Raw genomic sequence first — 26,797 nt, forward strand, 5'->3', positions numbered from 1 at the left:
ATAGAAGTATCCAGTTATTTAGATAATGGGCTTTCAAGCAACATTTTTATTAGGTGTCTGAGTTTAAGGCTTTTTGAATGTAGGTTTGGTTCTATGTCTTGGTACCATCAAGTAATACTCGACTTGGATAGCAGAAAATGTATTCATATTTAATTTGCCTTGTATTAAATGGTTCTTTTTTTTTTTATTCCACTTACCACAAGAAATAAACCTACGTGGTTGATTTGATCTTTGGGTTCACAACAAAAAGTTACTTGCTGTGCATAACGTGAGGCGACATGTTCCAGACAAGCAGAATCATGGAAATGCCACTAGGTAATGTAGGCAAACTAACTTTATGTTTAGTATAAATTTACTTGGTGTGAGAAAATGTAAAACCTGTCTGCTGCAGCATTCCTGTAATATAAAACTAACACTTGTTTGCATACTGTGCTGAGCATGCATGCTCAGTAGTGCCTACAGGACTACACAGTTACCTTCAAGAATTGTGCATAGCCACAGGGATGGGAAATTTTTCCTGAATATGGGAGGTCTGAGGCCAAAATGAGGACAAAAACCTTCTGTCAATATCCAAATATTCTATATTCTATAACACCTTAAAGACTGAACTACTGTTTTCTGGGGCTTTCCTGTCTGTGGTGTCCCCAAGGATTTTGGATGATCAGCCCACTAATAGATTTCATAATCAAACAGTGAGAATGTGTGAATTTCACTGTTCTACAGACTTACCTTTTTGACAGGCCATGGTTTAACTTGCAGTTTCCTTCATGTAATAGCTTTAAGACTTTTGGGGGGCGAATTTTCTTTGGCTTCCCTGCATGGATTTCTCAATCTGCTCTGTGTCTTCTGGTAGAAAGTGCTGGATTTAGACTGACTGAGGGAAACTGCTGGACTGAGACTCATTCTTTCACAGACAAGAAGCAGCACAGTCTCCCTTCTTTTCATGCTGTCACCTCTGCACTGCATCCTTCTCTTAGACAAGCCTGAGTAGGGGGGGAATGAGAATGTCAGCCTCTAAGGACCAGTCCATTCCCCAGATCCCTTACTGAAAATGGTGTGATAGCCCCTCTTTGGAGCTGGAAGATGACTCAATAATTCTACCCCAAGTGTGAGTGGTAAAACTGCCTTGGGGTGTTTTGAGAGCCTTTTCTGAAACTCCACTGGGGTCCAGATGTCTCATAGCTTTTGTGATCTTGTGAGTAGTTTTAGAAGGAAAATCTGTGAGGGATAGGGATATGAATCATCTGTCTATCCTGTGTCCATGAAGAAGAAATAAAAACCTTGATCCAAAAAAAAATCCATTTAATTCTGGAATTTTCTGACCTATTTTGGTGCAAGCCGATCTAAAAAAAAAAAAATTAAACTACTCTCCTGATGAGTTTCTCATATTGTTTACTTTTGTAACGTTCTCTGTGGACTAGCAGCCAGAAATGACGTCCACCCGTCGTCCAGCATCAGAGAATAAGAACTTCAGAGGAAGGAATGCAACTTCATAAATAGGAAACCACAGATACTAATGGGGAGCAGAGGCAAACCTGCAGGTTAAAAAGTAGTTGCAAGAGAAGCCCATACATCCACACTGCGTGGAGATTCAAAGATGATTTCAGCTCTAGCCTTTGTTTTTCTCCTCTGCCTCTCTTGTCCTTTTTCATCATGTCAGCAGAGAAGAGCAGGTAAGAAATTCTAATTTTCTCTATATTTTCTGGACTCTGTTTTCTAGACTGCTCTCAATATTCTGTTTTGCAGCAGGGAATGAGCAAGAAGATAACATTTCAGCTACATCTGCTGAAGCCTGAAAGCAGTGTTTAGAGATTTTGTAGTCATGTATGAAACTTGAAGCCAAACTCTGTAAATGTTCAGTCTTAGATTTTCCCCCTCTTTCCTGCCTGATTAGTGATGTATTTTTAAGAAAAGCATTTATCTTGGGGCAAATAGCAGTGTTGTCTTCTGTAATGACCTACAAGAGACAATTTATGTTAATCTGCATTTTGCATGTGATTAAGAAAATAGCTTATGCAGGATGTCCTGTAGCAGGAGCCTCGGATATTCTCTCTGCTTGTGCACCTAGAGCTTAGAGTAGCCCTAACTTCTAGGAACTTAGCCATGCTTAGTTCAGCTTAATTCATTACAGAAATTCCACTTCTCTGAACAGCCTGTTAGGGGACGTTCAGCCTCAAGGACTGTACCAAGAGTCAAATGCGTGCCGTGGAAAGAGAATGAGCTCATAGAGAAAGATGCATAGTAACAGAAATGTCTGCAAGTGCATAGATTTAGTTTGGGAATCGCTCCTGAGTGGTTGACTCATTATTGTGAATTTGAAACTTAAAACACATCAAAAAAACATTTATTTTGAGATATATCTTGCTATCAGGAATGGAAAATTCTTCCAGAACAAAAATAACAAAGCTGCCTGAGTCTTGATACAGAGTTTATTCAAAACTCCTTTTTGAAGTTCAAATTATGTGCAAGCTCCTTGTTTTCAGTAAAATAAGAAATGTCATTTTCATCCACTCTTTGAATTTGCAGTGCTTTCAATTTAGTTCCCAAACCAAAATGTACTGGAGAAAGTACAAATATTCATCAAGTCCTCTTGGTTCTGTGCAGGGAAACCCACGAAGCTTTCAGGCTCATTTATCACCTGAGTTGTCCTCAGCAGCAAGGGCTGACCACGCTGCCTCTGGTGCTGGCACGTTTTCCATGCCTGGAAGAAGCAGACCCCCCAACTCCAGCTAATTTTCCCCTGCTTGTTTGCCTCGTGTTTAGTAGGAGACACTGCTATTCCTGTCTTCATAAAGATTTGCTTACACTGTAGGCAAGGTGTGACGTCTGTTAATAGATTCATTCATCTAGGAAAGCTTTGAGAAACAAGGCTGTACTTTCTCATGGCAGCCAGGAGAATACCAGAGTTGAACTTTCTGTCCAGTTGTTTTTAAATTATTCATATTTTCATATATATTTTTAGAAACAGTAAGCAACTTCCATTCATTCTTTCAGAGCTAAGATGAAGAGCGTGGACTAGATGTTTAGCATGCCTCAGTAGATGAGGCAGGTCTAGAATCTACCATATGAGAAGGAAAACTCATGCATGGATGCAGATGTACCCTTTGTGTCCCAAAGCCACTGCAAAGCAATCTGAAACTGCCACTAACCGAAATGAACCCAGCTTTGTGCAGCAAGAAGTCTGAACCTCAAGAACAGGCTATGTAACAGCTGAGGTGCTAGTTTTCCACGTTCAGTGCTTGGCAGCACATCAGAGATAGACTCAGCAAAGAGCTTTGATTTACCTGTGCCCTTCAGAGTAACTTTCACAGCACTGAATTATTAATTTGCTTCTTTTGGCAGCAAAGGCTTCCAACGTGTGAACTGCTCAGACTATGCCAGATTAACAGCTACCACAACTGGCTGCCAGGACAATTTGTTTGCTGAGAGGTAGCTGTTACCTGAGTGACAAGCTTGGCTGATTATCACTGCCAAGAGCAAATCCTTGCCTGTGTGCAAGTCTTTATTACTTCCAAGCAAGTTTCCAGTTAGGAACTGGGAGAAACTGGTGTGGAGGATTCCATGTCTTTAATATTAAATATAAGTTAATGATATCGGTTGGTTTGTACTGCTAATAGCTCTTCTGTGTTTTTCCCAACCACTGTGTCTTGGTAGGAATTGAAGTTGGGCCTGAAATGCTGGAAGAGATGAGAGAAACTAACCGTGTTTTAATGGAAGTTCGAGACTTGTTGAAACAGCAGGTAAGTGAGAAAGGGATCTAATCCTTGTCTGGTGCTCAAGATCAGTCGCTGAATCTTCTGCCTTAAGTGCTGAGTTATGGGATGAGAAGGCTTGTGTTGGGTGATAGAATTATTGCTCTGAACACCAGGGTCAAGAGGTGGTCTCACAATTAGGTCTGTTCTGAGAAAAAGTAGATTCATCTGATTCTGCTGCTTGGAACTATGTCTGCTGAAAAGCAGTGTACACAGAGAATGAACTCTTAAAAAAAGACACACAGTAGATGTGTATTTAACTGGAAAAACAAGTCAGTTTTTCCTTGGTTTTGTGGGCACTTGAAATCAGTAACGTCCAAACTTGGAAGGTGGAAGAGACCTTTCAGCTGTCCATTAGGGTCCTGGAAAGGAAAATCATATGGAGTCTAAACAAGCCCTGTATTCATTTTCCTCTTGTTGTTTTAATCCTAAGCCTTTCTGGCTCTGGTATTTTCTTAGGGAATTTGGAACTTCTTGGGTGCTTAGATCCTTTCCCATTTTAATGAGGAGATGGTGGTTTGTCTGGTCAACTCTTTTAGGTATAGAAAAAGGTTCCGTTCTCCCTTTTATCCATTCTGGGAGCTGAGGGCAGCAGCTTCGGCCTGCCAGCTAATTGGAATGGCAGACAGGTCTGTGTGCCAGTGCAAACTGGGCGGCCTGTAATCTGCAAAAACATCTGTTGCATTGAGTTACTCTCAAATTTCAGGCTTCTGCATAAATACCCAGTGTTTACTAGGAATCAGGTCAGACATGGTTCCTGGCAGCCTGGAGCAATGATTTCCAGTGTTCCCTTCCAGCTTAGTGCTTACACTCCATATAGATTTTCTATTTGTTCTTTCTCTCACTCTTGCCACCTACTTTTTTTTTTTTTTTTTTTTTGAATCCATGGATTTTTTTTAAATGGCACTTTCAAGAAAACTCTTCCCGAGAAGACAAACTGACACACGTCACTGGAAAGCCAGGAGGCAGTTCATAAAGTCTTAATTTGTGCAGAGATTTTCTAAAACTTACTTTTTCTTGATTCATCATCTAGAGATGTTGGAGTCAGGACAGCAAAAGACATAATAATAAAAGCCCAGGTCTCGTCTCCTGAGCCAAAGGCTGAAGAATTCTCAGCACAAAGGAACCTCTGATATTCATTAGCAGCTCTCCAACATCTCCCCTCTGCGTTCTGTCCCCCGTTCCTAAATGGGACATATTCTGGGGATTTGGGTTAGACATACTTCTGCATTAACTGTTCAAAATACGTAACCCTGACCGCGTTGGAGGAAAGAGAGAATCAAACATAGAATGAAATCTTGCTGCTATATGTGGAAGCTGGCAGAGAGACATGAGCAGATGATTTTATCCAAGTACAAAGTGAAATGTCTTTAATAGTGGAAACACGAAGTCCATAGGGCGTGGAAGGGTGGTCACACACTGTGCTCAAGCATTGGCTGTCAAAAGCCAATGAGGCTTTTTCAGGAAAGAAGCCTGCTAGGGTTTCTGTCTAAGATGCTACAGTCGTGAACATTTTAGCTTGAGACTGGCACTTATTTTTGTCCGTCCCGAATTCCTACATCATCTTTTCACTGCCAGTGTGACATTATCTCTTTGTTGAAGAAAGCTTGAAGGAATAGGAGGCTAGAGGAGAGCAGGGGAAGTCTGGAATAAGGAACATTTCTGAATAGGTTCAAAATGTCTCTATGAGGGCATTAGGGCCAAAAAATGGTATGAGGTCAGAGGTGACCTGTGTTTTTGCAGAAGTAGCACACAGGAGATCCTTTTGCTGACTTTGTCTATACAGTATCTGAGCTGCAGATCACAGAGTCATAGAATCACTTAGGTTGGAAAAGACTTCCAAGATCATCCAGTCCAACTGTCTACCTACCACCAATATTTCCCCATTAAAACGTGTCCCTCAGTAGCACATCTAAATGTTTCTTGAACACCTCCAGGGATGATGACTCAACCAATTCCTTGGGAGCCCATTCCAGAGCCTGACCACTCTTTTGGAGAAGAAATTTTTCCTAACATCCAATGTGAATCTCCCCTGGCGCAACTTGAAGCCATTCCCTCTAGTCCTAAATAATGCAGACCTCTCTAGAACTGTTAATTCAGTATCTTCCAGAGAAGAAGACACAAGTAGATTCCTTTCTGTCCATGGCTCTTTTCTGTGTGTTTTGAGTGTTTCTGGCATCTGTAATAGAATAGTATTATCTAGTTAGCCTGTAGGAATACTCCAGTAGGGAGAACAAGCCACCTCAGCTTCCACAATGTCTACAACATAGACTTAGGGGTAAGAATTAATTTGTTTGTAAGTAGCTGTGCACTCTCAGACACCCTGTTTTCTGACAGTGGGACCATTAGCATGCGTGGCAGCAAAACTCAGCCTTTGGCTAAGTGGTGATTCTTGTTTTCTTCTAGATTAAGGAGATAACATTCCTGAAGAACACAGTCATGGAGTGTGATGCCTGTGGTGAGTTACTGAGTTGAGCCCTATATTCAGCTGCTTGCTCCATGTGCTTCATACCTTTGTGCCCAAACAAGTAGTAAAACACCATATGTGACCATCTGCCCTAAGGAATTAGCTTGTTTCACAGCTACCCGAGTGTCAGAGAGTAATACTTGGTGTTAGTGATGCTTTTTTTTCCCCCATGGCATTCTGCACACATAGACCAGTGTTCCGTGCTGTTCTCATGGTTCAGTGGCAATTGAAGTTATTACCCCTTTGCTGAGCATGGAGTGCAGAAGTAGCATTAAAAATCTCATATCTTTCCAGCAAATCTTCTGCATTTGCTCACGTCCACAGTTTCTAAAATAAACTTTATTAACGGTTCCGTGACATGCAATGCTGTGCTTCTCAGGGTAGCTGTGTTCTAGTGCAGAAAGCTGCCCAACCACATTTCTTAATAACCCAGCCCATGGCCTATGTTAGGATTGCCTGGGAATGCACACCGGCTGTCCTGTGGGATACAGTTGGCTACTCTTGAGCTGAGAATGGAAGAGAACATCACCCCCAAGAGGCATTGCTCTGCTACTCGTTCCATCTAATGTTGTCACCTTCCAAGCAAAAAGGGTGTTTACGGAGGATTCAGGAAACAGGGTCATAAATTCTCCCATGTACATCTTGCCCTCTGTTCCTCACTAAATGCTTTCTCTGGACTGGAACTTACTTCCAATATATCTGACTTTCAGAAAGCATGGTTCGTGGAGATGCTCTGTTATTTGCCAGTACATTTGAAGGGCGGGGCAATAACTGTTTCTACATTTGGAGAGATTGTACTTTTGCTGGAAAAGAGATTAGCCAAAGCTTCTGGGACCTGTAGTGCAGAAATGTATTCATCCACACCAATTGTTTTAGTAACTCACTCATAAAACTGTCTTGAACTTTCTCTCTGTTACTTGATTTCTGACTTCCCCACTTGGTTTTGTGCTGTATGTGTGTTCTTCCCTATACTTCTTGCTGTAGAATTGGAGCTTCTTTTCATCATGCATTGAACAATGTGGCTCACAGCAGTTATATGTGCTTCTCTTATTATTTCTCAGAAGGAGAAGCATTAAGAGAGAGAGCCTCTGTTTTAGTGAAGATTTTATTGGTGCTAGTATAGAGCGTTGGGTTTTTTGTTTGTTTCAGATTTTTAAAATCAGGCTATTAAGTCAGAGAAAGCAGAAGAAAAAAGTCCCCTAGGGCAGTGGATGTGGGAGATTAGTGACAACTCCAGCTTCTAGAAAGTTTATTCACGGTCCTGAGTTAGCCTTCAGTGAAGTTTTGGCTTCCAGCCCTCTGCAGCACTTCCCAGACTTCAGCCTGTGCTGTGTGGGTTGTGCTTTAGCCAGGTGTCTGGGTCTGTGCTTCCAGTGGGATGTAGATGTAGAGGAACCGGGGAGAGAACTGTTCTCTGTGGAACTCCAAAAGCAAGGGCATTACACCAAAAGGGAGGCAGCACGACAGGAGTTTTGGAATAAGAGGGAAGACTTCTGGATTAATTTATTTATTTTGGTCTGCTCTGACTCAGAGATCAGTCCAGCTGCTGCTTCTGGCTTCCTTTTTCTCTATTTGCAAAGCAGAGCTACAGCTGCTTAACTCTTAAAAAGCTACAAGGAAATGTCCTGTGGATGAGACACTGAAATCTCCTGAGACAACAGGACCAGCTTTGGCTAGGGTCTGGCAAAGATAACTCCTTCCTTCATCTTCCTTTTGTCCTCTAGGCATACACACTGAAGCGACAGGCCCTGTCATCACTGTGACACAGTTTAACAGATGTGTCCCAAACCCCTGCTTCCCTGGAGTGGCCTGCACTGAGACCAGCACTGGCTTCCGCTGCGGTCCCTGCCCCCCAGGCTATTCAGGGAATGGGTCCCAGTGCACAGATATCAATGAGGTAAGAAACAAGGAGGATGGGCTGGCAGTTACAAAATGGTCTCACTTTTCTTGAAGTGCTGCGATTTCATCTGTGGCTGTAAAGAAAAGTATTGCAATTCCCCTAGGAGCTGAAGTTCAACAGAAACATCATTTCAGTGGAACAAAGTCTGTTCCTCACCCTGCCTCAGTCTGTGTCCATGTTGGTTTTATATCCAGTACAGCAAGGCATTTATTTCTAAAAAAGACAGACTCAAATAAAATAAATCTTTTGGTTGCAGAAAGGTGATTTTGGAACACTAAAAAAATCCCCTTTGGCCTTAAAATCTTTTGAGCTAGTGGCTGATGAGTTGTTAGAGATAAGATTTATTATGTGTGGAACAGAATCAAATGCTATCCAAATACTCCTTTATACAGTAAATCTTAGCACACCACATGTATTGCTTCATTTCTGCCTTGAAATTAAACCTTGCTAGAAGATATTGTTTCACTTTTTTCTTCTTTTATATTAAGTGTTTATTTTGTCTGTATTCAAAGCTTTACTCAGCCATTAATTTTCTGTGTCCATAAGATTCCTTAGTTCTGTGGTTCCCAAATCGTAGTCTTATTCTCCACTATTAGTCCAGCAAGTAACTGTAAACGTCTTACAAAGCTATACCCCCTCTATGGCATTTACAGCCATTTAAAAACCTGCTGAAACTAAAAAAGTTCATGAGACATTTTGAGGCTTTTGATAATCTGTTAGCCACCAAAATGTGGAAAGTGCTGGAAAGCATCTGCTAGCACAGAGCATAAGAATTCAGTGAAAATAATAACGTGTTGGAGGAATAAAGCAAGCAGCAATATCAACTTTGGAAGGATAATTGCTTCCCAGAGTAGTAAACAAACAACTGTTGTTGTTTTTCAAAACCAGTTTAAGAAATTATCCAGTTCTCTGGACTCAGAGACAGCCAGGAAGAAAAGTGTGAAGTGAAGCCAGCACTTTGCCTGGGCAATTGATGTCACCTACAAAGAATCAGTCTTGAAATTTTATTTGTTTTACTTGTCTGCACATACTTGGGAGAACAACTGAGGCTGGGAAGCTGCATTTTCCACTTGTAAGGAAAGCCAGCAACTTCTATGCATTTTTGTTTTGTTCTTTAGAAAATAAAAGCACAATAGCTGGATCTTACCCAGCAAGGCTTTGGGAACTGCCTTCACAACTGGCCTGCCTCACAGTTCTGTACAACTTCTTTCTTGTTTACAGTGCAGTGCAAACCCCTGCTTCCCAAAGGTCCAGTGCATTAACACTGCTCCTGGCTTCCGTTGTGATCCTTGCCCTCCCGGCTTCACTGGGCAAACGGTCGAAGGAGTTGGACTAGCTTATGCCAGGGCCAACAAGCAGGTAAGGCACAGAAACTCCTCCTTCAGAAACCATCGACTCTTTCCCCTCTCTTAATGTAATTAATTCAAGGGTCTTGGAGCCCTCAGAGAAATTGGAGGGAACTACAAGATAATTGTGTCATATTGGTGGTAAGGCTGATGCAGTGACAGGAAAGAGTTGCCAAGGCCATCCTAGCATGTCAGCAGCAAAGCACTCCACTCTAAAATCTCAATGCTGCTGAATTTATGCTGGTCAGAATGCCATGTCTGTGACAGATTTGAGGCTGTGAATCCAGCCTGAGGAATCCCTCATACCAGGACACGGAAGAGTTGATGCAGCTAGTTGGTACCCAGCTCCTCCTGGTATAGACAGATACTGTCAGATTAAAATTCAAAAAACAAAGAAAAACTAACATCTAGTCTTACCACAGTATATAAGAATATATTGACAAAAGCAAGAATGGCTTGTGGCTTGCTTTATTTAGAGAGCTGCTAGCTGGACATAGGACACAGTCTTTGACCTTCTTGCTCCACTTACTCTCTTCTATCCTTTTACAGTAAGCAGATACGCTGACAGCTCAGCTCAGAGCTAAGCTATTTCATCAGGCTAAAATCTCTGGTGACCCTCTAGAGGGTGGACACCTTGCTTGGGGTCAGGAATGTTTCTGGGACCTGGCTCAGTCTTGTCCCCAGGAAAACTTTGAGCTCTCAGTGCTAGTAAGATGTGTTGGGAGCTTTGTTTCTGCATCTGGTGATGTCCTCATTCTGCAGTGTGACATCATATCTGCTGAAAAGTGAATTTAATGTCTATTTTGTTCTTCCTGGGTAGGTTTGCACTGACATCAATGAATGTGAGACAGGTGCTGCCAGAAATTGTGTCCCAAATTCTATCTGTATCAATACACGGGTAAGTATTACTGAAAAGCCTCGCATACATCCCTCTTCCCCGGGTTCTGGGGCCTCTATTACTGTGGCAATCCAGCTCCCGAGGAGAGGTTCCAGGAAGGGTTTGCCCAGACTCATGTTATAGTTAATTCCCTATTACCTTTTCCTACAGGGATCCTACAAGTGTGGAGCTTGTAAACCTGGCTTTGTCGGGGATCAAATCACTGGCTGCAAGAGCCAGACAGGGAGACTCTGCCCTAACGGTGAAGCCAGCCCATGCCACGAGAAAGCACAGTGCATCGTGGAGCGGGATGGGTCCATCTCCTGTGCGGTAAGGCCGAGGCCTCCCTGCCCTGGGATCTGCTCGCTGCCATTTCTCCTACACTGTGCTTGCTCTCCTGGGTCTGCCACTGCCCTCTCCTGGAGAGCATGCCTTGTCGGCTCAGACTTGCTCCCTGCTAACACCTGAGCTATGGCAATCTCTCTGGGTGATCTCAGGGGAAGTGGACTGCTCCTGACACCTCAGATCCTCTGTGCTGTTAGTTTGGGTTTGTTTGCTGTTTTTATTTTGTTTTTGTTTTTAATTGTCTTAAGCACTATAAATCTTAAGTCTTGGAGCATTACTTGCAGCTGAAAAAGTAGACAAACCATTCAATCTCCTGATCCAAAGTTCTGCTGATGCATCTGTCTTTATGATCTTAGAAACAAGCAGAGAGCTTGATTTGAACTACTTGAAAATGCTATTTTCAGCTGAAGTGTCTCTTTCAGACAACATTTCCCCCATAGAGCATTGTGTACACAGAGCAGTGTGTTCTGCTGGTTCTCATGCAAAGCTTTCAGTTTTGGAGGCATTACCCCTACCAGGGGTCTCACCAGCAACCTCATTTTGTTTATCTGCTCTCTTCCAGTGCCTTGTGGGGTGGGCAGGGAATGGCTACATCTGTGGGAAGGATACAGACATTGATGGAGTCCCTGATGAAAAGCTGCGCTGCTCTGACAAGAAGTGCCGCAAGGTAAGGTGCAGTTCTCACACATTTAGTTAGAAACAGTCCACCATGGGAATGCTGAGCCAGAAATGGGTGATTCTTATTTGAGGGCAGGCCTCACCCTGCCTTTGATGCTGTTGAAATCCTGCTCAGCGTGCAGAATTCAGAAAGGTTCCATGACATGCACAGCTTGCCTGCATGCCCTGCCACTTCATCCTTCTTTTCCTTTCAGGATAACTGCATGACTGTCCCCAACTCTGGCCAGGAGGACGCAGACAGGGATGGAATTGGAGATGCCTGTGATGATGATGCTGATGGAGATGGGATATTAAATGCTGAGGTTTGAATTCTACAGCTTACTCTATCATACCTAAATATACTGAGAGGTCCTGCAAAGCAAATTGCCTGCAGCTTTAATGTGAATACAGAGACCCCTCAGCAAATCTCTCTCTCCTGCAGGACAACTGTGTGTACACACGCAATGCAGACCAGCGCAATGCAGACAAGGATAGCTTTGGTGATGCCTGTGACAACTGTCGTCAAGTGAAGAACGATGACCAACGGGACATTGATGGTGATGGGAAAGGAGATGAGTGTGACGATGACATAGATGGAGATGGTAAGAGCAGTTGCAGCTGTACCAATATAAGAACAAGGCAGCTAGTCAGCATGAAGCTATAGATCCTCATAACAGGAACCAGCACTCAGAGGCTTATGCTATGCAAGAGAAGAACTTATTTCTGCTGGGATGAAGGACATTTCTGTTTTTAAAATGTCCAGATGAGCAGTCAAGCCAGTATCCTTCAGAGTTCAGTTCTCATAGGGGTTAAAGTTCTATCTTCAAGATGATGCTAACAATTTTTCATAGCACTTTTATTGTACGCAGTTAAAGTCATGTTTCAGGCTTCAGAAAGATGTACGACACAAACTGATGTCAGCCTGGACAAGGACAGTACTTTGTGCTGTGATTTCAACTTGTGAAGCAGTGTAGGGATATCCAAGTTGTTAGAAGCTGCTGGCTCAGTGCAGTATGTGTCAGGGCTGTGTTCTGGGAGAAAAAACACCACCACTGGCTGGCTTTAGAAACAGTCTGTGAGCTAGTGATGCTGTATTTGCACAAAGCCTGCTTTCAAAAGCCAAAAATCACAATTGCTGCTGGCCTGAAACATACATATTTATTTACAGATTATTTCCAGTGCATCTAGTGCTGTTTGGGTCTTGCTTCTTCCTGCCAAGTAACTCCCTGCTGGCATGCTTTGCTGGTGTAGTAGGTAAATGCAGAGAAGTGGGAAGTGAAGTCATGCAGTTTACCAATTAGATTGTTCCTTTCCAGTCTCAGGCCTTCAAAAAACACTGTCTAAATCTTCCATGTCAAATAGCCAAGGTTAACTTGGACTTATTTTTTAATTATGTAGACGTCTAGTTTAGAGAAAAAAGAATCTGTCATAGTTGAGGGAACCGCAGACAGCTTCATCATCATCCTCTTGGCTGCTCATTCCTGCACAGATATGGCTCCAGGTTGGAGTCGCATTCCTCAGTTCTTCAGCTCTTCCTAAGGAATGCAGTTAGGGACATTTCCTCTCAGGTTCATGGATGGACAGTAGTGTCTGTGAGGATGCAGTCTGAAGTATGTTTTAAGATCAGTTGCTGATGCTGTTGTCCTTCCTCCATCAAGTCAAAACTGTTGCCTTATTGCACAGATTCAACTGTCCTCGACATTTGTCATCTCTTATATCCAAAAGAGATCTTGCTGCATATACTGGAATAGTCCTACTGGCTTGATGGGTTCTCTGCATGTTTTACAGGGATCAAAAATCCAACAGACAACTGTAGAAGAGTTCCTAACCCTGATCAAAAAGATAGTGATGGTGATGGAGTAGGAGATATATGCGACAGCTGCCCAACAGTCAGTAACCCAGACCAGGTAAGGAAGCACTTCCACTTTTGCAATGTTACAGCTTTCTCTCTCACTCAAAACAGTGCTCACATCATCTGCCTGAAGTAGATACCTGATAATTCACCAAGATTACTACTTGTGAATTTTAACTGCAGTCCTGCAGTACAGACAGTCAGACCCTCAAGGGCAAATGTCCTAGTGTGTAGGAGGATAAGGCAGAGAAGCAGCAGTGCTCTCTGGTGTTCTCTCTAACTGCCCTGTTCATCTGGGTTTGGAAAGACAGATACTCAGATTCATCAGGACAACGTACAGGAACTCTCCCACTGTTGTGAGCTCCATTTCCAAACTGAACAACAATGCCAACACCTCTTTTATTTCTCCTTTAATGCCCAATTCTCCCATTGACCAATGTTTAAATGATTCTTGCTTTATTTTCCCAGAAAGATACTGATCATGATCTCGTGGGAGATGTCTGTGACACCAACCAGGACAGGTGAGATCTTACTGCAAATATTATACTTGGGTTGTATGGAGTTTTGGAGGTATGGAAGGCATGCATTGGTAACCATGACAAGTCAGTTTGGCCTTAATTTGTGTCTTTTTATTCAAACAAGGGAGGTGGAATTTTCTTCTAACTTCAGAAAACTTGCTCCTGGAAGTACAGCCCAAGGCCTAGCAGCTGTAAGCTTGCTGGCAGCAGCTTGCTTTTCATTAGCTATCCCCACAGATTTGTTCATGGACTACAGCTGGCATATTTCTGATCTATATGTTTGTGCAGCTAATAGCTCAAGACATTAAAAGGCCAAAATCACCAACTGCCCCTGTTCTTGTAGAGGATCCCAGCTGCTAGAAAGGGCACGCAAGCTTTTTGGGGAAAAAAAAAGTAAGTGGATGCTCTTTACCTGTATAATGCATTTTCTTCACCAGTGACGGCGATGGCCACCAAGATACAAGAGATAACTGCCCATCAGTGCCTAACAGCTCCCAGGTGGACACAGACAATGATGGACTAGGAGATGAATGTGATGATGATGATGACAATGATGGGATTCCAGATGAGAAACCTCCAGGCCCTGACAACTGTCGGCTTGTCCCTAACCCTGGCCAAGAAGATTCGGATGGTAAGGGAAATGTATTTTATTGCAGCTTGTAAAAATATTATTGCACATCAGCTTCAGGGTTCTCCAGTTCTAATGGCTAATGTGTAGGAGTTTGACCTTTTGATGGGCAGGAAGTAAGACCTCCTCAGTACTGACTTGAGACAGTTCTGCATCATTTTCAAATCGCCAATAACCATGACATCAGAATTATATTTGGGAAAAGTTCTCTTCCAGAAGTACCTACAGTGTGAGGTGCTGCTTCTATTCATAGCATTCCTACAAGCAGGAGATAGTGTCAGGGTTTCTTCGCTACCGACAAAAAGGAAGAGTGCAGCAATGCTCTGAACATCTTTTATCCTTGTACAGACATGTCTACCTTAAGCTGTGCTAGCCAAAAGCTAGCTGAGTAAAACTTAAGTGCAAAGGGTAGGGGAAATTGAAAGCTTGTTTATTCTATTGTCCCTCTCAGGTGATGGTGTAGGAAATCTTTGTGAAGATGACTTTGACAGAGACATGGTGATTGACAGAATTGATGTGTGCCCAGAGAACGCAGAAGTGACACTAACAGACTTCAGGGCTTTCCAGACAGTTGTGTTGGACCCTGAGGGTGATGCACAGATTGACCCCAACTGGATTGTCCTTAACCAGGTAGGACACTACTCCAGAACTGGACAGCAAGTATGGTGGTAGCAAGCCTGTACAAAATTGGATGCAGTTTTCATTAAAAGCTTGCAGGCCTAATGCCACTGTTCAGTAATGTCCTGGACATAGATAGAGGCTCACCTTGGTGTGCCTCTCTGCTCATTTAACAAGAGGGTTGGAGATACTAATAAGACAACGTTCATCTTTCACAGGGCATGGAAATTGTCCAAACCATGAACAGTGATCCTGGCTTGGCTGTAGGTGAGGCACTTATTTTTGTCCTATTAAAAAACTATTGTGCACTTCACAGCGCAGCTTGTAAAATTATTTCAGGTACTGCATAATGATTCCATCTACTGGAAAATATTGGTTGTAGTAAGCAGAGTCTTCAGATTTAGCTTAGTAAAGTCTACCACCCCCATCTGAGTCTGGGAAGAAATGGATCCATGTTTTACCTCAGAATGCAGAGCGTTTGCTTTCCTACCAACTACAGGTTACACAGCATTCAATGGAGTGGACTTTGAGGGCACATTCCACGTCAACACAGCCACAGATGATGATTATGCTGGCTTCATATTTGGCTACCAGGACAGTTCCAGCTTTTATGTGGTCATGTGGAAGCAGATGGAACAGACATACTGGCAGGCAAACCCGTTCCGAGCAGTCGCAGAACCTGGTATTCAACTGAAGGTAAAGAAAGCATTGAAAAACAAGTCAGCAATGGATTTTGTTCTTTCTTAGCTGTGCTGCTTTGATGCACATAGTGGGGCAGCAGCTGTGGTCAGTCAGCTCTTTATCCACACGTTTCACCACTCTTCTCCACCTTAGGCAGTGAAGTCCAAAACAGGCCCAGGTGAGTATCTGCGCAATTCTCTGTGGCACACTGGGGACACCACAGACCAAGTCAAACTGCTGTGGAAGGACCCCCGCAACTCTGGCTGGAAGGACAAGACATCGTACCGCTGGTTCCTGCAGCATCGGCCTCAAGTTGGATACATCAGGTGAGGGGTTCACAGCTTCCTTTGTATGGCTGAGCGGAAGTTCGACACAAAAAGCAAGCATCTCCAAGTGCACTTCTGTGGTAAAGAGGAGGGAGAGTGACTGGGGAGCCATTTCTGTGAGTGCATCAATCTCATGTCCGTGTCCTACACACTTGTACTTTTCTAGAGCTCGCTTCTATGAAGGCCCCGAGGTTGTAGCAGACACTGGAGTTGTCCTTGACACAACTATGCGAGGAGGGCGCCTGGGAGTCTTCTGCTTCTCCCAAGAGAACATTATTTGGTCAAACCTGCGTTATCGCTGCAATGGTGAGTTAATTTTGAAGGTCAAACACAGAAGCTGTTGCTTGAACAAGTTAATCTATGGTTGGACAGCTGGAAAGGAGTATCAAGCAGTAGCTTAATTCTATTTTTCATTTCTACTTCTAATCTATATTTACTTTTATCTCCTTAGATACTATTCCAGAAGACTATGAAACATTTAAAGTTCAGCAAGACTAACCTGACTTTTAAATGTCCAACAAAATTTGCTTATAAAAAAGTGCTCAGCTGCCCCACTGTTGCCTCTGGTATACTGTATAAAGAACTGTAAGTAATATACCACTGCACTCTGCACAGCACCAAGTGTCACTGCACTATCTGGCATGTTTTCTACAACAGCAACTTCTTCTGTAAATGCTACAAAATCCTCTTGGAACAGCAGAAGCACAGACGTCAAGTGTGCCTAGAAGCCTGTGCTGCTGTTCTCTACACTACATGGAGAAAGATGTGCTGAGAAGCTACTGCAGTAGCTGAATTGTTTGACTAAGAATTAGCGTGGATGATTCCCTGGACTTTTTTCCCTACTCAAAGGCTCTCAAATGTAAATGTTATCTTTTTCAAGACCTACTAAAGCAAACCCAGCACAAGTCTGAAAGGGTCACAGAAAGCAGCCTATGTCCAAGTTGCTCACAAAGTATTAAAAAAAAAAAGCACTTTAGGGAGAGTATCTTTGTTCTGGAATGTTGGATAATAAATACTCTAATAGACTTCTCCTTGGTCACGTGCATGTTGCTTTTTTCCTCTTCTAAAACTCTTCCAATACTGATATGAAAGAAAGAAACCCTCAAAAGCTGAATGCAAGAGGATGGCTGGAGAGCCTCAGCTGAATTAATAATTCTGTTAGCAGTATGAATACACAGGGAGAGTTTTTTCCGTCAAGAAGCTTCCTCTAGCTACACCATCCTACCTCATTCTTGCAGATTTCAGAATGATAAGCAAAGGCCTTACACTTAGTTTGTGTTATGACACCGTGCCAGAACTCCAAGAAGCAGCTGAGGATGAGGGAAATCTGAAGCCATTTCTATTATTTCTATTAAGAGGTGCTCATTTGGGCTGGGTACAGCAGACGCTCACAAAGGGCTTCTGTAGTTGGTAAGCTGGAAAGTCTTAAGTCCTGCAGTTCTGAGATCCTCACTCTCTTCCAGCTAAACAGTTACCAAGCAGCATTCCAGTCTGTCTAAAAAAATAAAAGCCCAGTTTTGCTAGCTGTTTCATGCAAGCAGCTCACACCAATTATACTGAAACTTGCTCATAGTTTCATCAGAAAGGCAGCTCCTCCTGAACACTTCACTGCAGTTTTGCAAGCTGGAATGAGACTGTATGGTAAACACCTCCTGGATGTGCTGCTACTGTTAAATGTTACCGAACAAGCAAGGTGTGAACAAAACTTTCCTCCTGGAAAACTTATGGCTAAAACCACATTTTATCAAGCACAGGTCTCCACAACGAGTTGAATTTCACACTCAGGAGGCAACAGCATGAGCAGAGATGTGCAGAAAGAAGCCCTTTTGCTAAGTGGCTCAGTTAGACTGTTTGCTGATCACAGCACTTTGAGAACATCTCCATCCACCATTCCGAGATTGTCATGAAGACAGACACTGAGTTTTCCTTCTTCAATAGGAAGCAATGCAAATGAGCCAGCCCAAATTACAAACCTCTTATACAAAATAGCTCTAAGTACTCAAGGAATGCCCTGTAGCTTCTAAAAAGCCAATTGCAATGTGGCATGGCCAGAGATGTGCATGGAGTTCATTCTCCATAGCTGTAAGAAGCCAACTAACCAAAATATTTCCATTTTGCTGTTTGTTTATCAACACCAATAGACCAACAGTGGGAACCTTCAGTCCAAAAGCAAACAAACAAGGAACACAACCAAGGAAGAAAAAGCTAAGCAGCCAGAGACAAAAACATTTGAACTTTTATTACATTTCATTTACAAATAATGCAAAGATACAAAGACAAAAGCCTTCACACAAAAAAGAAAAGGTTGAAAAGAATGTACATTTAGTTGAGCTGCTTTTTCACATCATTTCTCAGATTGCAAACACTTAAAGCCAACTTCAGTTTTCCACTTTACCTATAGAAAAAACACAATAAATAAAACTTTTATGTCGCAGGGACAATTTTTTCCAGCGTTCCTGTGCCACCAACACTGTAGCTGAATATAGGATTGCATATATCAGTGAAATAATCCACAAATTATTTTAATAGAAAAAGTTAACTTGTAAAGAACAGTATATTATACTGTCTCTGAAAATGCATAAATCTGACATTTTTTTCCCAAGCTCAACGAACTACATAAAGTTGTTTTTAGCTGCCAGTCTGTGAGAGAAGCTGCCAAAAGCAGCTGTATTTAATTTTATTAAAATCAAACCTCCCCTCCATAAGCACTAATACGTTTAACTTCCACTTCTTCTACGAGGAATCCCTCCACAGATGGGGGCTCTGTTAAGGTAACAAGAAAAAGTAGCTAAATGTCCTAATTCCTCCCGAAAGAAAACCTCAGTATCTACTGCCTTATTAGCTAATAGCTGGCTGGAATACAATATTTTAATTGCTACGCTGTATAATGCTGAGCAGAGACCAGGGGATGTGCAGTACGGTATATTTAGGTCGTCTGAAGGAGCTCATGCCAAGGGCATTCAGGATCCAGTGAGTGAAGGAAGTTTTGTTTAAGCAAACCCGGTCCCCCAGCCTTCAGCTCCGTAAATATTATCATGTAACTCCCATGGCATCACCTCCTCGGCAAAAAGAGAAGTTCTCCCTGCTCATCTTCCCTGTGTTTAATGTCTGATGGATCCCCGAGCCACGTTAACCCTTTCCTGTCAGACAGAGCCTTGAAACATCGCACATAAGCAAAGGTATTTGGTAACTGCTGCTTTTCTTACGTGACAAAGAGCCAGAGCAGATGGTGCTGCCTTCAACACCTGCCCTCTGCGTGCCAGAACTCAGCTCCGTTTCTGTAAGGAAGGAAACACTGACTCTCCCCTGCTACGGCTGCAGAACACAGTTCTCAGATTGGATTTACAAACTGGGACCTTCTGCCCCTTTTTTTTCCTAAACCACGGTATAAAGAATGTGGACTGACTGACCTGCAGGGCGTGCAAAGGAACGTGTGGCCATATGGACACAGCAGCTCAGAAGGCAGAACGAGATCAGCACTGTGAGCAGAGCCCAGCGAGAGCCAGCAGCTCATCAGCTTTGTGCTGAACCACAAATGGGCCGAATGCACACCCAGAACCTGCCCCACTTCCAAAGGTTTGGGCAGTGCTATTACAAATACAAACCCCTGAGCACGAGCTGAAGCCTCATCCCAGACTTCCCCTCACCAAGTGTCAGTGATGACAATTCAAGCTTCTACTGCACGTTTAGTGCAATAGGATGGACCAATCTGCACAGGTCTCAGATGGAGCAGGGGGAGATCAGTGCCCGCCCTGCAGCCCTCAGTTCCCACACAGAGCTGTCCTGCTGCGTCCGCTCTGTCCGTCCGCGTTTGTTTACTGAAGGATATTCTAAAGTGGGCCAGGAGATGAAATCTGGATAATATTTGTTTAACTGTGTCCCCCCACAGAGCCTCCTGGGGTTATGTAAACATGGAGTAGAAGAGCACAATGCCACAGCTCAGCCCTGTGCTCTGCCAGCACACCAACACCCGCTGGTCCCTGTTGCTGCGAGGCCCACCTCACTCTCATTTGCCACAACCAAACTAAGAAATACACCACAAAACACGATCCAATGTGTGTTAACAACCCAATGACTTTAACAGCAAAAAAAGCCACGCCGACATGAAGGTGTCTGCTAAGCCACAGCTGGGGGAGGGCTGGGTGCATCCGCTTATTTTAGATTTGCTCATTGCAGCTGGGTGGGTGGCACGGACAGACAGACACAGCGTTCTTCCAAACAGCATCCGGACGAGCTTAAAAACACAACAAAGCAGCAAAACGCAGCACAGCTCCGGTGCTACGGCTGTGAGCTGACCTGCCTGGCTGCCACTGCTCAGCAGCTCAGCCCCAACCATGGGCTCAAAGCAAAGGAAAAACCATCACAACCAACACAGCACACACAGAACCCGGCGCCCGCCCCGACCCTGGCAGGCAGCAGCAGAACCTCTTCAAAGCAGCAAACAATTGGTGACAACTGAGATATCAACACGTCCACGCTCTGAGACAAACCCTACAACTTGTTTGCCCTGCTTCAGTGACGGAGCGCGGGAAGCGAAAGCGATGGCAGAACAATAGCGATGTGTGCCAGCACAGTGCCACAGCATCAGATCAACACCCATCAAACCCACCGCCTTTGTTTGAACACAGCAGCAGCCACGAAGGGGAAACAGCATCTATCTGCACAGTTACGTTGTAAGAAAAAAAAAAGAGCAAGTTAGAGATTTGTATAGGCTGAAGGCAGTAAATGAAGGAGTAAAACAGTCAAACCTATCATCTCCCTGCCATCCTATCAGCTGCTGTAAGAACCGACTGAGGTGCTGTCACTGCTCGGTGTCTCACATGTGTGACAGCGACGGCAGAAATGCCATCAGAAGAAAAGCAGTGAGGAAAAAAATCACATCAGATCCCTCAGAGATCCGTCCCTGCAGCCGCTGCTGGCCCAGCACTGAGCGCTCCTTGCTCCCTGCGGACAGGGGGACGTTTGGCAGCAGAACAGAGCTCTGCTCACACCTGTCCGACCTTTCCTCCAACACAGAGGCAGAATATTAGAACTAAACATTGCTCAATAAACCACATGGTGCTTTTTGCCAAATCGCTCCACCTCCTAAGCTGGCACCAGGCTCCTTCCCAGCAGTGTCACTGCTGTGCTCCCACTGCAGCGCGGCACTGCAGACACAGGCACTGCTCCAGAGCGCTTTGCTACGGCTGAACCCGGGATGCGGTGACCAGGAAGGCTGAAATTCAGAGAGAAGTTCAGAGCTGCCCAACAAATCACCCAGGAAATGGCAGAGGAGCAACATCCCAACACAAAACACAACGCGTTGGGCCAAGGAGCGGCGCTGCACCTGAAACCCGAGGATGGAAGGACGCAAAGCCACCGTCCACAAGCAGCTGCAGGGGGAAAGCAGGCGGCTGCTCCACTCCTCCTGACTTCTGGTCTCATTGCCTTCACCTGCAGAAACCCGCAGTGCTCACAAAGACTCTTCCCATCCCCAAAGCAAAAAACCTGCAACAAGGAAAGAGTGAAGCGAGGAGAGGAGAGGAGAGGAGAGGAGAGGAGAGGAGAGGAGAGGAGAGGAGAGGAGAGGAGAGGAGAGGAGAGGAGAGGAGAGGAGAGGAGAGGAGAGGAGGAGCTGCTCCCAGGAGAACGTGGGTAAGAGCTCAGCCCAGGCTCCCTGCAGTCACATCCCACACTTCCCCTTCTACAGATTCCCCACACCATGCACTGCTCTCTGCTACACGCTGACCCTGCAGTGCCCCTCTGACAGCCACAGCTCCACCTCCCAAAGAAACCAGGCAGTGTATTTACCCCTTCAGGCCTTTATTTTGATAAAATTGGTCAAGCCCACATAAGGCAATATACACCACAGTTCAAACCACCCCCCTCCCCCCGGCGAAAAAATAAAATAAATAACACAAATGAATAGAGTACGTAATGTAGTGTTTCGTTTTGCAGTATAGAAATTCCACACAATGATTCTGTTTAAAAAGGTAAAAATGATTTATAGTACACAGTTATCATGTCATCGTGGTGCCCGCATAGAAAACCGACATGCAATCCATGCCTACACTGCGCAGTATAAATAAGATGCAACTAGAAATACAAAGAACAGGAACACTACAAATCAGCATTAGGTTTTTTTCCCCATTTTTGGGTTGGTTTTTTTTTTCTTGTTTTGTTGTGTTTTTTTTTTAAAAAGAACACAGACGGAACAGACGCTACCTGCGCTCTCACACTGCCATCACAGTGAGGGGGTTCTGCTTTCAGAGGAATGCATGCTGTGCTCCTGGCCGGGCTCTGCTCTCCCTGCCCGGGGGGGTTTCAGCCCTGCAGCCCCTTTGTGAAGGCACACAGCTGAGCGGAGCAGAACTCAGAGGGCAGCTCCTGCCTCGCTTGGTCCGCAAACACTTTTTGCTGAGTGGTTCTCAGGAACGCTTCCTTAGAAACCCTTTTGTTTGTTTTGTAAAGGTAAGAAAATACACGAATGGTTAATAACCTCCTTCAGTGAACTGACGGCCTCTTTCTGGAAACCTTTCTCCCCCCCCTTCCTCTTTAAAAGAAGAAAAACGGGACCCGAAGGGGTTTTCTGTACAGAAGGGTTTGCGGCTGAGCGCGGGTGAAGTGCTGCTGCCATGCAAAGCCGGAGGGACGGGGCTGCGCTGCAGCCACGCAGCACAGGGGAGCAGAGCTCAGCCCGAGGATCCGCCGCAGCGACAACACGGCCTCAGTGCACAGCGAGGGCCCCCGCCTGCACTGCAGGAAGCAGCACAAACCTGGATTTCTTTTGAAAATCACAGTATTCTATAAACCCAAAGTTCATTCCTATGGATTCCCCATTGCACTGGCAAATGCAACAGCCCAGCTTGGGAGCTCTCTGTATTTGTATGAAAGCACGCTGCGGGGAGGGGCCAGGTTCATTCAGCAGGAACGTTCAGATGGGAACTCCGACCCCACGCAGCTTCGTGATTATTTAACTGAAGAAGGTAGAAATGATACCAGCAGCTTTTTGCTGCGCGACTTTTCCTCCCGCTCTGACATCTGAGGGCAGCAGCTCCCAACACACCCACATCTAAGGTGAGAACAGAACTCACAGCTCATCGACCGCAACGACCAACCACCGCAGCTCCCCTCCACGTTTCCATCTGACAATTCCACGGGCCGTTCCCATGCACACGCAGTGGAAATGCAGATGAGCAGAAGGGCAGAGGGGTGGGCAGTCCCTCCCCAGCACAGCGCGGCTCAGTGCTGCGACCTCCTCCTCCTCCCACGAGGAAGGAACAAATCCTGCACCTCTCAGCCACGTGGTCCCGAATTTGGACAGTTGCATCCAGATGTGATTTTTTTTTGTTGTTGTTTTGTTTTTTTTTTGTTTTAAGTTAAGGCCATTTTAAATGTCTACTTACAAGTCTAATAAACAAGATCTCTTATATACACGCGTAGTTTAAAAAAAAAACTTAGAAGGTAGCATTTAGCAACAGCTCCCTGTGAAAGTCTCCAGTTAAGAATCTCATCTCCGACGCGGACGCTTCATTCTGAAGTGACTGGTTTTAAAAAAAATAGATCACAAACGAGAACTGACATGCAAATGTCTAAGAGTCATTCGAACAAGAGAGCGATACAGACAGAAATCCCACTGAGGAAGGACAGAACTGCAAAGAACACGCGGACGGCGAGAAGCATTCCCACCCACACCGTACCTCTGTGGCTGCCTCAAAGCAAAGGGCTCCACATCACCGATTTCATGGAACTCCTCCCAGTCGGGGCTGCCTTTTGGTTTTCTCAAATTGAAAAAGCATCAGCGACCCGAAAGGCGGCCGCTGGGAGCTGCGGTGCACAGCTGGGTGTGCATCCCAACAAACGCTGCTGACAGAGGCACCCTGCTGCACGGGGAGGGATCTTCCAGTTGCAGAGACGGACACGGGGAAGCGAAAGAAAAACATTTTTAGTGCAAATGGTCCAAACTAATGGCACAAACGTGAGCAAACACACCCCGACACACAGATCCCAACAGCGGTTCCGCGCAGCAGCGTTTGCACGAATCTCAGGACGGCGTCCCGCTGATTTCTGGAAGCACACAGAAATGTGTATAACTCATTAGGAACTCATTAGGAACTCATTAGGAACTCATTAGGAGCAGGGCAGCCCCACCAGCAGCTCCAAACCCCAACGGGAGCAGGGAGAAGCACTGCAGGGCTCTGCTTAAAGCCGGCAGCAGCTGGCAACGAACGGACATTGTGAGATAAAATGCAAAAAGCCCGGTGACTCCGAGTGCACAGAGAGCAGGTCTGGGCTGAGCAGTGCCAGAGGGACACGAAGCACAGCTCGTCTGGAAATGGAAACTAAAAGGGCTCTTTAACTGAGGTGCATTTAACGTGGTGTTCCGCCCCTCCTGCATGGAGCTGCCCCTCACTGCCTCATTAACGCACCACGTAATTGGTTGCTTTGTTAATGAAACCCAAATAATGCCAGCTCTTAACCTTGCTGAGGAGGGACAGCACTGAGAGCCCAGCACGGTGCCTCCTTCGGTGTCACACCGACAGTGCTGTAACAGTGCAGCAGCGATGCTCCCAAAGAACCTTTAAACACATCTTTCCAACCAGACGCAGCCCTGGGAGTGCAGACAGAAGCACTGCAGCTCACCAGCTGCACAGCAGCACGGCCAGCAAAGGACGCTGTAACGCACCGCTCAGCCGCACCGCAGCAATGAGGGCCAACAAAGCATCTGCTACCAGGAGCCCAATGTGCTGCTGGGCGCTGTGCTGCCCGGCCGTGGGGTGGCTGAGCAGATTCACCCCATGCTGAAAGGAGTCCCTGCACCCTGACCACACTGCTCCACCACGGCAGAGGGAACCCTCACCCTCAGCTTCCTGCTGCTCAACATCTGCTTAGAATTCCAGTTAGTTAAAAATACCTATATATATATAATATATATAATATATTTCTGGAATAAAAACACAAGAAGATGTACAAGTATTACATAGAGTGCTTCAGTAGGCGGTATGTAGTTCAGCTACGTCGCTAATATCCAAATACTTAAATTAAAAAAAACAAACAAACAAACATAAATAACGGTAACAGAATAAGTAATGAATAAGAATAAAAAATAAAAACCAGTTGTGGTGATTTCAGCCGGGCACTGCTGTAGAAATGCCCCTCTGCTGCCCAGGAACCTCACACTGAGCAAAGCCAGACCTCTGCTCTGCGCCTCCCCTCCTCTCTGCCTCCAGCTGCTTCAAAACGCTCTGATCCTCCCTCCGTGCTCATCAAGTAATGAATTATAGTACTTTTTTGTGTGCTCAGAAATGCCATATATATGTATACATATATATAAATATATATATTACATATATATATATAAATTTTTTTCTTTTTTTTTTTTTTTTTTAAGAAAAAAAGCTTTGAAAATAGTGTTTACAGTCGCCGGCTGCGAAGGCCGTGGGGCGGCTCCTCCACGTGCACAGTTTGCTCAGAACAGGGAGGCAGAAGGACGTGAGGAACACCTGCAGACAAACGGGGGCACAAGGAATAAGCGCTCGCCCTACGAAGCAGCTGTCACAAAGCAGAGACGACACCACAGGAGCTCCCCTGCCCCCCCCACCCCCCCCCCTCCCCAGGGTGGCAATGCAGAGATTTGCTTCCCGATGCGTGGGGGAGGAGGGGGCACTCCTGGGTGCCTCCCCCCGCTCCAACCACAGCCAGAATTTGGTTGTTAGAATCAATTTTCCCTTGGCTTCGGACCCCCCCTCGCCTGCCCGAGAGCACCCCCTTCTAGTGCAAAGGATAAATTGACAACGCCGGAGCTTTGGTGGGGGAGGGGGGGCTCTGGAGAGGAGAAGGCTGATGGAAACTCCTTGCTCGTTAATGGCAATGAGTGGATAAGGGGCGAAATACGGCGCGACAGGGAGTAGGGGTCTGCAGCGCTGCAAGCTTAGAACAACAAGCTTTACTCATTGTACACGTTGTACAGGACAGAGCTCCGGCTCTCAGCAGCTCCGGCTCTGACACGACTGACCCATGGACTCTGCTTCGGCTGATCCAGGAACCACCCCACTCCTGAGCTCCCGGCGCCCGCGCGTCACAGCCGGTCCATGCGGAACGTGTCCTCTGTGGCGGGGTCGGTGAGGACCATGTCCGGGTCGTTCAGCATGTGCAGTCCATCCAAGGTTAAAGGGTCAATTTTGAGTTCATCCAAAGGAAACTGGGAATCCGCGTCGAAGCTGACGTCGCCCACTCCTGCCAAAGAGCTGGTCAGTTCTTTTGATAAGCTGGGAGGAGATTCTCCTGTCACTGCGGGGAAGAGGGACAGAAAGGCAGCGGTGTTGGCCTCATGCATCCTCCAGGCACAGCATTGATACAGCAAAAAAAAAAAACAGCCTGCTATAATTCCCCCCTGAATCATCTACTGAACTAAAGGTGGAGCTGAGATAAATCCATCCTCATTTCCAGCCGGATGAACTACAGATCTGCCAGAGCTCAATGACACCACACAAAGCTAAACTCATCTACGGGTATTTGGGGCTACAAAGGGACAACACTCGGGTCTCCGCTCTCCCTTTGCTTTAGGAACAATTACTTCAGTTTGCATTATTCTCATCAGTATGAGCCCCAGGCTGAAGGATGGATTAAACTCCAGCTTTTTCAGTGACCTATGCAGAAACTGTTTCCAAATGTCCAACTGTGACCAGATTCTCCACCGTATGGAACACTGAAATAATCCTTGCTGGCAAGCTCGGGCAGAGGAAGGAGCTCAGCTCTCGTGGATGTGTGAGTCAGCAGCAGGGCGCTGTGCTGATGGCAGGGACGGAGCAGGAGCCCCGCAGCCAGGAACTCAGCACTGACACGAGCTGA

The 26,797-nt window shown here is 45.2% G+C and overlaps 2 protein-coding genes across 17 annotated transcripts in view; one reads left to right on the forward strand and one right to left on the reverse strand.

The window, feature by feature from the left end:
* COMP (cartilage oligomeric matrix protein) overlaps positions 1 to 16,996 on the forward strand; it is a 34,853-nt gene extending 17,857 nt beyond the window's left edge. For 11 of the 12 annotated variants that reach the window (XM_090125970.1, XM_090125963.1, XM_090125964.1 and 8 more), the window contains 20 exons: positions 204 to 315; positions 1,422 to 1,673; positions 3,655 to 3,740; positions 6,159 to 6,210; positions 7,944 to 8,116; positions 9,341 to 9,478; positions 10,286 to 10,363; positions 10,514 to 10,672; positions 11,250 to 11,354; positions 11,560 to 11,667; positions 11,787 to 11,946; positions 13,133 to 13,251; positions 13,665 to 13,717; positions 14,152 to 14,345; positions 14,794 to 14,972; positions 15,179 to 15,227; positions 15,460 to 15,656; positions 15,795 to 15,967; positions 16,134 to 16,273; positions 16,419 to 16,996. In XM_090125970.1, the coding sequence (XP_089982096.1) occupies positions 1,598 to 1,673; positions 3,655 to 3,740; positions 6,159 to 6,210; positions 7,944 to 8,116; positions 9,341 to 9,478; positions 10,286 to 10,363; positions 10,514 to 10,672; positions 11,250 to 11,354; positions 11,560 to 11,667; positions 11,787 to 11,946; positions 13,133 to 13,251; positions 13,665 to 13,717; positions 14,152 to 14,345; positions 14,794 to 14,972; positions 15,179 to 15,227; positions 15,460 to 15,656; positions 15,795 to 15,967; positions 16,134 to 16,273; positions 16,419 to 16,465 (2,286 nt within the window). In that variant the 5' untranslated portion in view covers positions 204 to 315; positions 1,422 to 1,597 and the 3' untranslated portion in view covers positions 16,466 to 16,996. The remainder of the gene's footprint in view (positions 1 to 203; positions 316 to 1,421; positions 1,674 to 3,654; positions 3,741 to 6,158; positions 6,211 to 7,943; positions 8,117 to 9,340; positions 9,479 to 10,285; positions 10,364 to 10,513; positions 10,673 to 11,249; positions 11,355 to 11,559; positions 11,668 to 11,786; positions 11,947 to 13,132; positions 13,252 to 13,664; positions 13,718 to 14,151; positions 14,346 to 14,793; positions 14,973 to 15,178; positions 15,228 to 15,459; positions 15,657 to 15,794; positions 15,968 to 16,133; positions 16,274 to 16,418) is intronic. The other variant, XM_090125965.1, reaches the window with a different exon arrangement.
* Positions 16,997 to 17,446: 450 nt separating this feature from the next.
* CRTC1 (CREB regulated transcription coactivator 1) overlaps positions 17,447 to 26,797 on the reverse strand; it is a 40,003-nt gene continuing 30,652 nt past the window's right edge. For 2 of the 5 annotated variants that reach the window (XM_090125976.1, XM_090125977.1), the window contains one exon: positions 17,447 to 26,236. In XM_090125976.1, the coding sequence (XP_089982102.1) occupies positions 26,025 to 26,236 (212 nt within the window). In that variant the 3' untranslated portion in view covers positions 17,447 to 26,024. The remainder of the gene's footprint in view (positions 26,237 to 26,797) is intronic. The other 3 variants (XM_031604069.2, XM_090125975.1, XM_031604068.2) reach the window with 2 other exon arrangements.

This window comes from Phasianus colchicus, chromosome 28, assembly GCF_987193195.1.
Source record: "Phasianus colchicus chromosome 28, bPhaCol1.hap1.1, whole genome shotgun sequence".
Lineage (NCBI taxonomy): Eukaryota > Metazoa > Chordata > Aves > Galliformes > Phasianidae > Phasianus > Phasianus colchicus.